Below are 16,343 nucleotides of genomic sequence, written 5' to 3'. Positions count from 1 at the left end.
TCACAACCCCTGCTCCTGTGTGCCTCACAGCTCACTGCTAACCACACCCAGTTACCACCCTCTGGCCTGTTAGCCATGCCCAGCACCACTTTTGGGAAGAGCATTTTCCATCATGCAGGCTGCAGCCCCTCTGTGGTGACATCCCCACACCCTGATTGGGGAATTTTGAAAGAAAGCAGATTGCTGCTGCTGTACCAGCCACATCCAGCTATCCAAAAATTTGTCACAGGGAAACAACATCTTTGCACTGGAACGTAGACAAGGAATAGTAAATTGTTTCCAGGACCATAAAACATGGGAGAAATAGGAAGGTTGTCCTTATTACCCACACTGCTCCCACATCCACCCACCTTCTGCTGAGGCCAGTCACTGCTCCAGCTGCAAGGAGATGCCTGCAAGTTGGATCCTGCCCTGGTCTAGCCTGACCTAGCGCTGTGTGCGGTGGAGTGTGGGAACCTCTAGCATGAATTCATTATGAATGTGGACAGGGAAACTCCTTGACCTGAATGAAGCTTTCTCCAGCTCAGCTACCAGGATCCAATTACAAATGATAAGACAGCGTCTAGTTTTCTTTCCAAGATTCAACCTCAATTTTTCATCAGATGTTTCTATTTATTCTTGCTGCTTCACAGCTCTCTTGGTCCAGTAACTTCATGCTAGAAAGAGATGAATTTTCTTTCCCCACATGCCTTGTAGGGAATTATTCAGTGAACTGGAAGACACTTTGCTGCAGACTGACCTAGTTCCACATTTTTAAGCTGTGTGGAATGCTGATCCGGTGGGCCAAAACTACATCTCTTCAAAACACTTCCAAGGTCATCTCCCAGGTGAAAGATGGAAATCTGGAAAACAAAACAAACGGATAATACAAGTAAAAAGACAAGGGATTAAGTGTTTTTTACCATTACTTTTACCAAGTAATGGCCTTCAAAGGGATAAAAATTAGGAATCTAATAGAGAATGGAACTCCTGTATCAATAAGTACTGAGAAAAGTGGTACATGAAAAAAAAATAGGAAGAAATGGACACTCTGGAAAGTCTTAACAAATCCAACAAAATCAGAAAATGGTTTAGAAGAACCTTTAAAATGAGTTTTATTGTCAGAATTTTACAAGTAGCCTTCAGAGGCATCATACAAGAAGAACTCTGTTGCAAAACTCTAATAAATAGTCTGCCCCAAGTCCCAAAATATTTTTTGAAATAAAATAAAACCAAACTTAAAAATAAAAGAGAATAAAAGCAAGACTTCAGGATGCTCAGAGATGTTAGCAATATTTCCCATTTACAAATAATATCAGGCATTATATAAATCTCCTTCATACAAGTCATTAAAAAACCCAAGACATTCTAAACCTTTACAAAAGCACTCCAGAAATAGTTCCAAAGAGATCCATTTCCATGACAAAACATTAGAGAAGAACTCCATGGGGATTAGCATCACAAATGAAGTTTGAGGTTGAAGTGTAGTGTGTACTTGTGTGCAGCAAGATTAAATATCGTGAAAAAGGGATTTGAAGAGAGCATGGAAGTCTTTGACAAGACTGCGCCAGTGATTTTAATCTGTTTATTTGAGAATGTGATAAAAGGGGAGTGAGAGGATGCTCTCGAAATTAACCCCCAAATACACTGCACTTTATGGAAGGCAATATTTACTAAGGTAGTAACTAGATCCTCAGAAGGGAGTAGAAAAGGTTTCTCAGCACACTGCACAGTCCAATGCCTGTGCAGACCGCGGTGCTTAAAAGCTGTATTTTGACACCTAAAAGGTATTTTCTGTAGAGGTAACATGTTGTGGAAGTCAGCTGTTCCTTCAAAGAACAAGAAATCAACTTTGCTGGCATGAAGCAGTTTGGGAAATCTCGTGAGGGACAATTTCACTGGGGACTCAGGACTTCAGAGCTCCAATCCTGTCCCAGTGCTTTGAAAAATACACTTCTCTAATTCCCCTTTACATATTCCTCTATCTTCCATAGTAAAGGATTTGTAAGATCTCTCATGCAACAAAACACAACTTGAATAAACTTTTCTCAAATCTGCTGTGATTTGAGAAAGCAAGGGAAACAGAATGGGAGGGCAGGTACACAGTGATAGTTTGTGTGGTTTTCCATGGTAACATTTCAGGGGGGGGAAAAAAAAATCTTAATCTCTTTACAACTTCAGCTTAAGTCTCCTGCACGTACGCAAGCACCAGACTCCCCTGGAAGGGCAGGGTGCTGTACTTAACTGAGCACTGCTGCTGGATTGCTGATGTCTCTGCCAGCCTGATGTGGTATGAACTGCAGCATGCCTAGTTTTGCTGTTTGTAAAGGTACTTGCAGCCATTGTTTCCACAGGAAACAAAGGCGACCAGAAATGCTAATGCAATCGATGCGTGATTATATGCCTGACCCATGGCTCACCTCTCTAGTCTCTCTCTAAGCTGTGATGCTGGTTGTTCTGTACCATACACTATGGACACGCGCTCTCTGCAATGGATGGGAAGGTAGCACTAGTAACCAAGCGCAAATTGCTAAGGAGACACCTAAAACATTGCATTACATCCCCTTGTCTGTGGCATACTTCAGAAAACAATGTTAGAAGAGCAGTAAAGTAAACATTTCTTTCTAATTTTCTAGATGTCATAGTATTTGCCAAAGCTGCAAGGAAAAGCAGATTATCTGAAACAGAGAGAAAGGAGTTAATGGAAACAGAGGCAGATGGAACAGCAAGCCTGATCCTGGCCTCCAAATCATTTTGTACATAACAGATAAAGAGACAATGTGCAAAAAATAGACATTCACATTTTAGCAGTTAAACTTTTATTTTTTTATTTTACCTTTTTAAAATTATTTACTTTGTTTTTTCTACAAAAGGCAGACATTGATTGTTGATCTGCAATTGTTCTGAGTGCGCGCAGAGATGCAAAAAAGGGTTATTGGAGGATGAAGAACAGGGAATTGCTCTGACTATACTTTCACATGTCATAATTAAGGTGGCATTAAAGCTTAAGTCCCAGTAATAATATTCATAACAGATAGTTTCCTTCCCCGTACACCGTTCTCAGTTCATATCAATTGTGTTGAAAACCCATTCGGTGAATTTCTTCAGCTTTTCAGTTGCATTCTGGGATTCCTCCTGTAACCTCAAGTTGTCTTCCCGCAAATGTTGCACTTCAGCCTGAAGGCTGGCCTTGTCCTCTTTTTCCTTAGGCACAAGGAAAAATAGAGATCTTAGTAGAAATTTCAGGTGATGCTTCCTATCTATCTAGAGCGCAGGAATCTCTTAAGAGAGCGTAAGTCTTGTTCTTTTTAAGGATTTTATGTGCAGTAACACATGGGTTTACATCCAAGGGACATTAGTGATGTTTCCTTGCTCATGTTTTGATTGCATGAACAGGATTTCTTTGTATTAGATCCCAATACAGAAGCTGACTCCCTAGGTGGTCCAATAAAATTGGCCATGAGCTGTTCTGTATGTACAAGTGCTGATGGTTAACTAAGTAAAGGACAGGGAATCTTCCTGCAAACACTTTCCCAGCTAAGAGACTCCATCTCACTAGTGCAGAGCCTTCTTGGACCAAGTAGGCATTAAAACAATACAGGAAGTTTCCACTGCAGAAATTACAGGTTTAGATAGCACTGCCAACTTTTCATCAGCAGGATACATTTTTATGGACTAACTTCAAGCCTTTTGCAGTGTCACCTGAATTAGGAGTGGAGGTACTGTGAATCACCCTCCTAATTTAAGCAGAGGAATCAAACGCCTACAAATTCAGACACCCCATCCCAGCCATGCATAATTAGAAGCCTGAGACAAGTAGCAAAGAAATGTCTTTTTCCCATACCAGGATGAGACTGTCACAGGCTCAGGCATGGCAAAGCAGGATTACACAGTTATTAGCACCACCAAGTACCAACTAAATACATGTCATATAAATCCTTCTGTAGATGAAATGCTTACCTTCCTTAGATCTTCTTGCAGCATCTTCAGCAAACCTTCCAGTTGGTCCACTTTAGAGGCGAGAGTTGGAGGGGATTCTTTACTGTTGAAAGCAGGAAACAAGAATAGGTATCGATATGATTTACTGCCTTCACATGGGGTAGCTAGAAGCTTTGTCTATACCAAGTGCCTTTATGAAGGTATGCATTTGTGTGCACTAAGGGGTCACAAAATAAACATAATAAACAGTACATGGAACACATACACACATTAAACAACAGAGCAAATTTAACTCATGACTACTTGGGGTCATCCCATCACTTGACTTCTTTCTACTTGAAATCACTGTAAATGCCTTGAATTAACCATTGCTTTGGATAGTTTCATGAACATCTCAGACAAGAAAAAAACCTGCAAAAAGATTCAACTGGACTTATAATTCTTTTATTTTCACCACCCAACTCCATCTTCATGAGAACTTCTAAAGAGTTACTGCATGAAGCCTGGAGATGGCTTCCAAATGAAGACATCCCTACTCTTTCCCTTGGTTTCTAGCTGGGAAAGCCTGCACATCTGGTGTATTTACTTACCCTGTATAAGGCTTTATCTGTGCAGTAAGCTGGTCCTCAGCCTGATCACTGCTGGAAGCAGCGCTCACGGGTCTGTGATTTTCATCAGCAGCAGCAAAGAATGAAGCTCGCTGAACTGAGAAGGCAAACATACAGAGAAAAACAATGGCAGCAGTAATGATTATTTGTTCATGCACAGCACAACAGCTACACTGCAGCACTTCAGCAATTTCAGTCTGTTTCAAGCAAGGTAAAGTGATGATATGACATACCAATGTCCACTTTATGGAAGCAAACTGGAGTGAAAGTGTTTGCACCAGGTTTGCCACTGTACTGGAGTCAGAAAGTACTGGCTCTGGCACAAGCAGCACTGTGCAGATCCTCCTGGGTATGACTGCATGACACCACACAATAACTTAGCAACTATATTTCACTTCTTTCACTCTATAAAGAATAGCTTTATCCTGAGGAAGGAAAAGCTCATTGTGTGCAATTTGACTCATGTAATTTTTCAGAACCTGAAAATTTTTCCTTATGCTTTATAAAACATTTTGAGATTGAAACATGAAACCTCTTTCCTGCCTTGTGTATTTCTTGTCCTGTAACTGTTCAAATGTTCTAACACATCTCTAAAACACTGTCACATGGTGTGACAGACAGCAGTATAAAAACTTTAGCTTAATAAATTAACCTCAGCAGCTGTTGGGCTCTTACTGGAAACAGAAGAGTATTGTCTTTTTCTTTTTGGCAAATTTTTATAGTACAGGTTGGTGTAGCTCAGGGATCCTGGCAATTTTTCTTTCAGCTGGTACAGATACCACAATTTGTAACTTCAGGGGGTTGTGCTGAGGACATCAATCAATGGTGGAGAGGAGGTGCTCAGGATCACAAATCAGAATTTAGGTTCCTTGGTATGTGTCAATCCCTACTGGCACTTGTCAGAGACACAGACTGGGATACTGAGACCAGACAACCAAACACCAATGGAATTATATTGAGATCCTTCTCCAAGTCAAATTTGAATGTATTTTTATAGCAGTGATTTGAAGCTGCCAGCTAACACATTACTCCAGCTTTTCTTCATCTGAGCTGTCAGTTTGTTATCTTGACCACAGGGACTGTGTTCACACTTCTGAAGAGAAACACAAGTGAGTCTGGGGCCTACCAAGTGAAGGATTCAGGTTAATGAGGACAGCCAAATAAATCTCACCAAAAATGAGGGGATCCTTTAAAGAGAAACTGCCAACCAGAAAGAAATGTGTTAAAACCTGAGTTTCACCCATATGTGGTGATGAAAAAAACATCACTACAAATTCATCTTCTCTTGAGGACCATGTCTTACATTGAATACTCTTCTCAAAACTGTACAGCTCAAATACAAGCCAAGCTGCTCCTACAACTCCTGTGGCAACAGAGCAGAGGACATGAGTACTCTGAACACTCAGAGACACCCACTGTCCTAATGACATCTAAGGCTACTACCAGAGAACAGCCAAGAAATCAAATTACTTCAGACTTCTCCAACTATGTTGAATAAGGTCTAAAAGATTCAAGATAAGTGAAAAAACACTTCCATGAAGGTGGGCCAGCATTTATGCAGATACTAGGAATGGAAACTTCTGTTTCACACACTTAGAAGATTTTTCCATTGGATTCTAGCAACATAAATTCTCTTTAGTCTAAACTGCATTTTAAGTTTTAATTTTAAGTTCAAATGTATCTAGACAGTTTACAGTTCTCTTCAGTTTACCAAGAGTCATGGAGATGGAAAATGCCATAGGATGAAACAACACTTGCATGCAAATCTACATCTTCAGGGTATGCAGAGGCACTGAAAAACTATTTTACAACAAGGCGTATTTCCCAAATTATCTTGTAGCAAACTGCAGCTGCACAAGATGTACTTCTCACTAGTGCAGTAAGCAAGCAATCTTTAGTGTGCTTTTCCCCTACTATATGACTTTATTTTTGCACTTTTGTGCCCTTTCCCAGACCAGCTGCCTGCAACTGTTTTACATGAAATGGAAAGTGACCCATTTCATGAAGATTTGGCCAAACCATACCACTGAGGAATTCCAGTATGAAGAAATGGTATCTGACTATTACATACGAAGTTTCAGGCTCTTGACACTTCAGTCAGTATTTTAAATGAGCTTAAGCTTCAGACTAAGAAGAAAACTAAGAAAAAACTAAAAGTCAGGATTAAAATAAATCCAAACAAACACAAACCCCACAGTCCTTAACAAAGTGTGCACAAAGACCAGCTTCCTAAGTGCTGTATTGTGAAAACTTACCTTCAAAAGCTTTGGCAGCATCTACCAAGTTTGACCAGTCTAGATCAGAGGCAGAATCAGGCAATGGCATAAGACCAGGGTCTGGCATGGGCTGCCGTCTTTGCTCCTGGATATCTGTGAGGGAGCTGTCTGAGGCAGAAAACTCTCCTGGAGCAATGCAGAATAGATTATATACTCCATGAAAATACCTGAAAATTCCTTTCTTAATATACTGAATACCCTGTTCTTAACTTTTCTGGCATAGCACTTTTCAAGATCAGCCGAAATTCAGAAGAATGTTTGATCAACTACAGTTCACCAGATACAGCCCTTCACAAAGCAGTTTTCTAAAGCCAGCACATTCACCTCCTTTCTAACTTGCCTTCATCTTTTCAGCTAAGTGCCCCAAAAAAACCCCAAACCAACCCAAAAATGTGAGGTTTTTTTCTTCCTCTTTACAATCTTGTAAACCAATGGAGCCGAATTAAGCCTACCAAGATGAATCAGAACAAGAAAACCCTTAAAATTACTTCCAGAGCATTGCCCATCTCTCAGCAGTTCAGTGAAACCTTCAGATCTTTACTAAAAAATAGCCACACCCACCTATAAGCTGTTACAGGGCTCTCTATGGAAAAAAACATTGGCAAGCTTGAAAGAAGGATTCAAAATCCCTGTCATTTTTGCGCAAATTAAAACAACAGAAGCGAAGCACTTAGATTTTCACCACTAATTAGGGCAACACCAAACTTTCAACCAAGAATTATCTACTTTATTTCAGTTTACGGGCTGGACAACCAAAAAATGTGAAATGCCTGGTCACATGTGTAAGCTCAGAAGCAGCATCCTTTCTCATGCCCTCTGTCAAGATGTAAAGAAGTTTTGAAAACTTTGTAGGCAGTATTAGAAGAGAGAGATGTAGGCGTGAGAAGATGGACTGGGCAATTGGGAGGGAGCTGCTGAGAAGACAAGGGAAAAGAGTCTGCTTGAACCATACAGAACAGAAGGACAGTGTGACAGGCAGGATACAATGTCAAAATGCCTGAGTTGTGCTGTTTAATTCCCCTTCCCTCCCCTTTTTTTTTGATAGCCTAATAACTGTAACTTCAATAACTAAAATAATTCGTAAGAACTTCAGCTAAATCATATTGCTGCCTGGGGAACAGTGACCAGAAAAGTTACACTGCATTCACTTCTTGGCTCAGAAATCATGATTTTTTTTGTGTCTGTGTGTATTTACTTTTTTAAATGTAATTTTGTTACATTTTATTCTGTTACATTCAGTATTATTAACACTGAGGATTCTTGTCTTAGCTCTCAAAATAGTTATTTTGGCGGTTGTTAACATGAAAATATTTCTAATTAGTGAAAAGATACATGCAATTAGATGAAAACCTAAGTATTTGAAAAGCTACTTGTTTTAAAAATGTTGGATTGTTAAGGCAGATGAACAAATGCGAGCATTTTTAGCTCAACATTTTTCCTCTAAAAAATGGATGTGCTCTGTAATCTTTGAATTTAAAGAATTTTGAGTAACTGGAAGCTAACAAATACTTGTGGTACTAGATATCTAGCTTATTTAATCCTTTTCTCAGCAAAGTGTGTGTGGGAAGACAATTTGTGTGCCAATCAAATAGCTGGTCCTTTTATCATGCAGCCCCTATTTTTATAGAAAATGGAAAATCTTGTTTTGTTGACAGAGGTAGAAAGGTTACGAGCTAGGAGGAGTTATTAGTTTAGGGTGGAAGAGAACATGGTAACAAAAGAAGGTTTTGTAGTTTTCTATTTGGAAAATACAGCATTTAAATGAAAAGAGACAAAGTGCTGCTTTCCATTGTACTCTTGGTGGCATCATTAATCTTCTGACCCCAAGTTCTCAGAAACCAAATCCTCCATCCAGCTGAAAGCATAACCAAGTCTACAAAGTTATTTTAGTGCATATAAAAAATAGAAATGAAAAGAGCTCAGTTTCCTAACTCTTATGTAAGAAACATGTTATACAGACACAACAGCTCAGGAAAATGTCAGGTTCAACACTGAAAACTGATGCCTGGTGATCACAGTCAGATGAAAAGAATTTAAAATAGATTTCTTCATCAGCCTTCACTGTCAAATGCATCCTGTGTAGCTAAATACAGAGTGTGCTTAGGGCCCACTAGAGTGAGTTGAATCTATTGATAGGCCTTGCATTTTCCTCTTGAAACATACTAAAACATGAATAAATCAGAGCAGATATGTATTTCTTCAGAAAACATTGCAGAATCCTACCCTGAGATCTACCTCTATTTCTGGAAAACACACTCAGTTATGAGGTACAGTGGGAACCTGTGAAAATTCCATTTCTCACTGCGACATTCACATGCAGCAACACACAATCCATCAAATAATCAGACTGAGACTTTTCAGTAAACTAATGGAAGAAAGCTGAGTGTCTTCTTTACAGCACTTTACAAATAACCTTTTCTGGTTAACTGTGTAACTAAAATAAGTAATTGAAGTACGGTAAAATAAATAGGGTACGGGAATTCATTTAAAAACAATTGAACAGTTGGCACAATAAAAGCTGTATCTGGTATAGCTGTGTATCTAAATGTCCACTACTATTTACCCACTTCTGTATCATTTTCCTAATCAAATTTTGTTCCTGGAATCCCACAGTAAGGAACTGACACCTGAAGTTCTCTCTGGTGGATAACCAAGCATAAATTATTTGTCCATTGGTCCAACTGATCTAGGGGACTCTTGGAAGAAAAGAGAGAAACTTGCAGCCAGTGAGGCAAATTTCTGTGCTCCCTCTACAAGGCAAATGCGTGACCAGTCATGCCACCTTACACGCACTGAAGTGAGGGAAAAAAGTTAAATTCCCGTCCTTTTTTACATTTTCAGTCATGTGACTGGACTCTCCTCATCTGAGCAAAATAAAGACGGAACTACCAATTGCTGTAACAAACATTTCCCCCAAGATGATTCACAAAGGATTCCTCTGGAAGTCGAAAAATGGGAAATCCACTTACCATGTAGTGATTTCATTCCCAAAGTGTAGGATGGTCTCCGTAGGGGCAGCGACTTTGGGAGAGAAGGGTAGGTGCTGGTGAACAGAACATCATTTGGCATGGCTTGGTCCAGGAGCGAGGCCCGCGAGGTGAAGAAGTGCTCCCTTTGACCACTGTAAATACTCTCATCTGACAAAGTCCTTTGCAAGGCACGCCTTGTGGTAGGAGTGCTGGGAAAGGGAGACTGACAGGACAGAGTGTGTGACTATACATTCATAAACACAAATAAAAAGAAATGAGAAAAAAATAATCAATAAAGAAACTTGAAATAATTTTTTAAACTTTTTTTAAGTAAGAAAACAAGTGTTTACATAGCATCTTTTCAGAGTGGACAAGAACTGAAGGAATTGGCTTTTAAGGAGGTTGTAAGTAGGTAACATATACAGTTTTTTTTTTGCCTATCTCACATTCTTACTTTTAAACACCCTTCAAACTTCTGGAGTGGAAATCTCAGGCAGCCCTTGCTGACTCCAGAGCTGATATGTAGCAGAGAAATGGATACAGAAAGAGCCTGAATGCTGCACAAACCAGAGTTACACCGTTGCACAGGACTGGCTGCCTTATTGCAGGCCCAGCACCAGCAAATGCCAGCTAATTAGAAATCTCCTGTTACTGAACAACAAGGAATACCCACCACTGCTGTGGGTCTTCAGAGGTATTTGAATCAAAAGCACTCCCAGGAATAAGAAAGCTTGTGTCTTAAATCCACCATCAGCTCAGCTTCCTCCATGCTCCATACAGCGGAAAGCAGGGCTGGGACAGCCAGGAGTTTTGCACTCTCAGGCCAGTACCAGGGAGCTGCTATCATGACCATTCCAACCAGCAGAGACTCTGATTTTCATGAAGCCTATAGCAACACAGCTGTCTCCAAGGCATAACATTTCTTTACTGCTTGGTTGAAATTTAGTCAAAAATTTTTTTGCTGTAAGACTTCTGTAAAATGAAATCTAATTCATACAGTGGGCAGAATTAAGTTGTTTTTAAAATGCCATTTTAGTTTTAAGATACAATTTATTGGTGTGACAATGTTTTTAACTTGCTGAAATTTATCAAAAGTGCAATCAGGAAATAAAGATCGGGGTAAGAACTGATTTACTAAGCCCACAGCAGGAAAACAGCAAACTTGGGAAGATATTTTGGAATGAGAACAATTCTCTTGCTCAAAACAATCAACAGAAGGTGTTTGCATCACTCATGTCCCAGTTCCCCTCAGAACTACCACAAGCCTAAGAAAATGTTATCTTGCCAATACCAAGCTTTTTTATCTCTGGCCTCAAGTGCACCATCTTAAATAATCTATGCATGGAAGCCACACTTACAAACTTTAACAAGCCACTTCAGGTTTTTACTAGCAAAAAATGAAGTTACAGCTCTCTCTTCTGCATGGTTGCTGTGGAAACAATGTGGGCTCTGGATGACAAGCACTGGCTGTACATGAATACTAGAAATCAAGACATTCTCTTCTGGATTATGGATTCTAAAAATCAAGACATGCACTTACAAGTTATTCAACGTATTTTGAAACACATCAGGAAATGTTTCTAACTATTCTGCAAAAAAACAGGCTTAAGTTTAGGGATCATTTTTGGTAACAGGATTAGTGAGGTATAAAAGTGCTTGTTGCAAGGAATTTCAGTACTGTCAGTAAGTCACTGTCTAGTGATGCAATCAGAGAAGAACAGTTAAAATATGTAAGACAACATTACAGGATTTTCCATAACCCAGCAGTACTATTCTTTGCAATTTGGCATATTAGTCTCTTTAAATCAGCACACAAAGTTGTAATAATAGTGCAGAGACTGTAATAATGAAACTTTTCAACAAATCGGTTCTCCAGTAATCAGCTACAAAGAGATTATTTTCTGTCCATTATAAGAATTCACAGATTGCCTTGCATTTTATTTTCTTGCTATGGATGAGAATAGAAAATATCCCATCTCTCTCTTTAACATACCTTAAAATTCTTCTGGGATTCAGGTGTCGGGCTATCAAGATCTATCAACTTCTTCAGCTCCTCCTCAACAGTGGACTTGGACGCTCGCTTTGGGGACGCCCGCAGGTCTCTCGCCGATGCCCGCAGCCGAGGGTGCGCCATTTCATTGCCATCGCTCTGGTGACGTCTGAAATGAAATGGAACAGACACATTCAGCTCTCAAAGCCCTGGCGCAGGAGGCATGAATGAAACAAGAATTACAGCACCCTCAAAGTTTTTAAAAGAAAATATTGAAGTAGAGGGCACAGAGGATGGAAGAAATTTCACTACTATAGCAGAGACTCACCTTAGTGGATACCTGTGGAAGCACTAAGCTTGTTTAAAAGCATCAACTAGCAATACAATTAAATAATTGAAAGGTTAATGTAATACATTTTCCCAATAAGGGACTGAATCCGTTAAAATAAAATATATTCTGTACAAACATAAAAACACGTGTCTTCAGTAAGCCCATAAGCAGCAAATCACCAAGTTCCTTTAATATTTCAACTGGCTTTTTATAATGTAGTTATCACAAAGTTTCACCATTTTCTTTTGACAGTCAGCTCTTGGTATCATCTAGGGATACTGTGCCTGATTCAGTAACAGTCAAGAAGGTTTGAATAAATTACTTTGAAATAGGCTTTCTGAACTACTTGCTTTTTGAGTCATACTTAACAATATTTTCACCAGTAAGTCGTTTCTCAATTTCTCTTCCAAAAGAGATGCTTGCATATTGTAAAGCTGAGATATCTTGGCTTGCTTTAAGCTTTAAGCCAGTTAGACTGGATACTGGCAGCAATTTCACAAGGCAACATGGAATGCCAGCGTTAATGCACAACATGCACGGTACTACTACATGGATGAGAGATTTAAGTAAAACTCAGGCTCTACAATAAGAGGATTTTTAATATTTGCTCAAATAGCATTTGGAGTCACCTTTAAGTAGTCCCAAGAAAAGATAAGCTTTAATAGGACTGAAATCCATAGAGCTTTCTAGAAATTATAAAACCCCCAACTTTAGCAAGTTAACAGGGAATGAGATTAGCCAACTATCAAATACTTAAACCATACTCCAAGAAGACTAGATTAGAGATTAAGTTCTACAGAAGATGAACCATTGTATTAAATAGTCTTGAGTTCTCTTCTACAGAGAGCTGTCACAGACCAAAATGTTTCTTTTACAATTAAAGCAAATGATGAAACAAAAAAAAAAAAAAAGTCTTACTTTCTTGAATCCATAAACCCCACTGAGTTTATTGTCCCTTCTGGCTTTTTCCATCCGATCAGATACTTGCTAGTAGCACCCTGGCGAGGGTAGAAAGTCCTAGGACCAGACGAAGAGGAAGAGGAGGAGGAGAAAGAAGGTGCAAGCTGGGGAGAAGTAGCAGAATGAAGCTCTTCTTTAGGTGAGCTTCTGGCACTGGTGAAAACAACAGGGCTGGCAGAGTGTCGTGAGCTCATGGTACTAGGAGAAGAACATAAAGACAAAAATTGCCTCAAATCTGTGCATACAGGCCTTGTTTAATTGATTTTAGAGCAGAACTCTGGGCACAAGATGTTATTCTTATCTACAGCAGATAGAGTAGCAAAACCAGTTTGCTCTTCTTAAGGGCCTTCCAGCAATGTGTCATTAAAAACACCTCACATAGTAATGGAAAAATTTTGCAAGCAACCTCTGAGAATACAATACAACCACCCTTCACAAAATAGGAAACTGGCATTAGGCAGTTTAAAAGTAATACATGAAATTTTAGTTGAATTAGCAAAAAAGAACCGAAGTCCAAATTCTTGCTGGAATTCCTGGCTTTAAAAGAAAACATATTTTGAGGGAAGCAGCAAGAAACATCTCTTTAAAACCCCAAAACAAACTAAAGAGGAAACCAATACAGCTCTCAAAATAGGGCTTCCTGAATTTCACCTGAAAATCATTTATTAAGCATTTGCAAGAAAAACAAAAAACAAGCTTAAATTGAGATGTTAGAGCAGGTCTCTAACATATATTACCATTTGTCAAGACAGAAAATGGAGCTGGGAAGACCAACTGCAGTTTGTTGGGAGAAGGAGAGGGACTTCAGATGGAAGATACTCTTTAGTTATGTTGATGCTCAAATCTGATGGAACTTGTTTCCTATCAGGAGTGCTAGGCCTTGGACAATATTTACTATAACAATCTTAAAAGGTCAGTCATCTATAAGCACAATAACAGGAAATCATTGTGTACAGCTTTAATACTGAAATAGCATTACATATCTGGAGACCAGTTTTCTACCAGCTCTCTACACAACTTAGCCACACTTTCATCCCTGGATCCAAAACTGCAGTGAAGGAACTTGAAACAGATGGCCCCATGGTAAAGAACAGTTTCTGACTGAGAAATAAAAATTAGCTGGAAGGCTAAATAAAGTCACTCAATAATCTCTTCTTCCTTTGCATTGTAGGAAATTCTTCATCAATCTTTTCATAACTTAATAAAACAATGCATTTTCACATCTATCCCTCTTACTGAAATAGAAAAAAAGAACTTCAGGTTAAATTTAATGTTGCCACCGGGGAAAATAATACCACCTACATTTAGTCTTAAGCAGTCAGTTACCTAATCTGTGCCACTTGTCTGGCTCCTGCTCTAGTAGTCAATGAAGCAATATCCCAAGGAGGTGGTTCTGCTTGTCTTAAATTAGAGATCTCAGATATGCAAAGTGAATTAATGGTTTGGAGTTTGTTCTCTCTCTTCATTAACAACAGATGGAGTCAAAAGAATCACCCTGAAATCTGTTTCATTTTCATGTGGCTCAAGTTAAGCGCCACGATTCCCAGCACTGAAGTGCTGTGGGCTTGATGAACAGTCTGGGTGCACAGCAGCCCAGGGGCATCACAGCAGGGGCAAGATGCACCCTCTCCATTTGCATACAAATTAAATTACAATAATACAGATTTTGTATTAAAGATTTATATTTCTTCCTTCCCTCCATCTCTACATGTGAAAGGCCTATACAAAAAGACAGCAGACTAAGAAAACACAGGAAGATATTTTCCTGTCCATCAATCCCATATATTTGGTGCTGCACAGCACAATCTTCATATTTGTAACAGATATAAGGAAGCATAATTTATAGCAAGAAAGCAGAGAAAATTAAGAGCTAGGGGAATAGGCTGTAAATATTTCTTTATTCCCCCTTTGTCTCTTCCAATACTGAAAAAAATCTCCTACACATGCTGAGCAAACTAGCCTATCTGTAAGGTATCACTGCCACAGCATAAACTGCCATTTTTAGCCCCTCCTAAATACGCTCAAGAAGTAGAAAAGTCTGCTTCAGTGCTGGGAAAAAGGAGAAAGGAATCTCTGTCCACATTTCAGAATTCTTCAACCCATCAAGTATTTCTCAAGGAAGTGCTAGTTGTGACATATGATTTGTTAATAAAAACCAGTAAAAATAAATATTCAGCTCCTGGATAGGCCACTGGTGTTGATCCTTAATGTTACTGGGGAAAGAAGGCAACAATGATGTTAATTATGCTTGACATAAAATTTATATAAGATGCACATATATGTATAATATTTATTATATAACATACTATAAATACACATTGTGCATTTTAGGTCTTATTATGTGAATATTTATTATAATATGCATAATATAATAGGCACCAAGAGCAGCCTGGTATATGCTAGAAAAATCAGCATGCAATTTAAAATACTGTTTTCTTTAAGGGGTATTGCATATTTTGAGGTGTGGTTTTTACAATATAGTATTTTTGGGAGGATATTCTGCTTCAGGACTATGCACAGAATTGTGAATATGACTGAAGCTTTTCACTCTACCAGTAAACACAGGCAGGCCAACAGGATACTGACAGGTATAGAGACACAATTGTTAAATGAGAGCATATTTGGAGAGCAAAAGGCTTTGGACATACTCTACAAAAACTAAATCAGAGCTCGAGCACTATGGGAAGTGTGATGGGAAGTTATTAGAATATTTAACACCAGGAAGCATGCAGAGAATTCATCACACTGCAACAGATGCCTAGACCAGCTTAGTTTTATCTGGAAGAGATTGAGTCCTCTTTCTCAGCACACAGAGATGGTCACTATTGGCCCCTTATCTCCCACTTCAATTATTGAGACACCAAGGACTGAATTACAAAAAACATTCAAATACTACATGACTGTCTGCAATAATTTCAGATGAGCCATTCATAAAAGCACTCTACAATAAATAATATTTTAAGTATCTTATAATAATCGGAATTAATAAAAAAATGTACTTGATTACAAATAGTGAAGATTATCCTTTTAATTTTGGTAAGAAGGCCATAAGAAACTGTATAGCTTAGGTAGAAATGAAAGTTTGATTTAATTTTTTTTTTTTTTTGGTAAGGAACTCATGCCATCAGCACATACTGCTTCATTTAATGGCATTCAGCTATAATGATTCCATATAATTACTGGCCTACATAATGCAGTTCTCCTGGGATGCTATGAGAAATCTGCACAATCATCAGGAAGGACTTTGGGAATGGGGGTGGAAAAGAAAAATAAAACCCAGCCAGAAGCTCT

General features: G+C 38.8%; 1 protein-coding gene across 5 annotated transcripts in view; it reads right to left on the bottom strand.

Annotated features, from left to right (window-relative positions):
* Positions 1-1,069: 1,069 nt before the first annotated feature.
* SIPA1L1 (signal induced proliferation associated 1 like 1) overlaps positions 1,070-16,343 on the bottom strand; it is a 201,066-nt gene continuing 185,792 nt past the window's right edge. For 4 of the 5 annotated variants that reach the window (XM_026793734.2, XM_026793741.2, XM_026793739.2 and 1 more), the window contains 7 exons: positions 13,011-13,250; positions 11,765-11,930; positions 9,772-10,015; positions 6,782-6,928; positions 4,509-4,623; positions 3,940-4,021; positions 1,070-3,183 (listed from right to left, as the gene is read on the bottom strand). In XM_026793734.2, the coding sequence (XP_026649535.1) occupies positions 3,040-3,183; positions 3,940-4,021; positions 4,509-4,623; positions 6,782-6,928; positions 9,772-10,015; positions 11,765-11,930; positions 13,011-13,250 (1,138 nt within the window). In that variant the 3' untranslated portion in view covers positions 1,070-3,039. The remainder of the gene's footprint in view (positions 3,184-3,939; positions 4,022-4,508; positions 4,624-6,781; positions 6,929-9,771; positions 10,016-11,764; positions 11,931-13,010; positions 13,251-16,343) is intronic. The other variant, XM_074542900.1, reaches the window with a different exon arrangement.

The sequence above is a fragment of the Zonotrichia albicollis genome, chromosome 6 (genome assembly GCF_047830755.1).
Source record: "Zonotrichia albicollis isolate bZonAlb1 chromosome 6, bZonAlb1.hap1, whole genome shotgun sequence".
NCBI lineage: Eukaryota > Metazoa > Chordata > Aves > Passeriformes > Passerellidae > Zonotrichia > Zonotrichia albicollis.
Note: the sequence above shows the minus strand (reverse complement) of the source record. Positions and strands in the feature narration are given on the sequence as shown.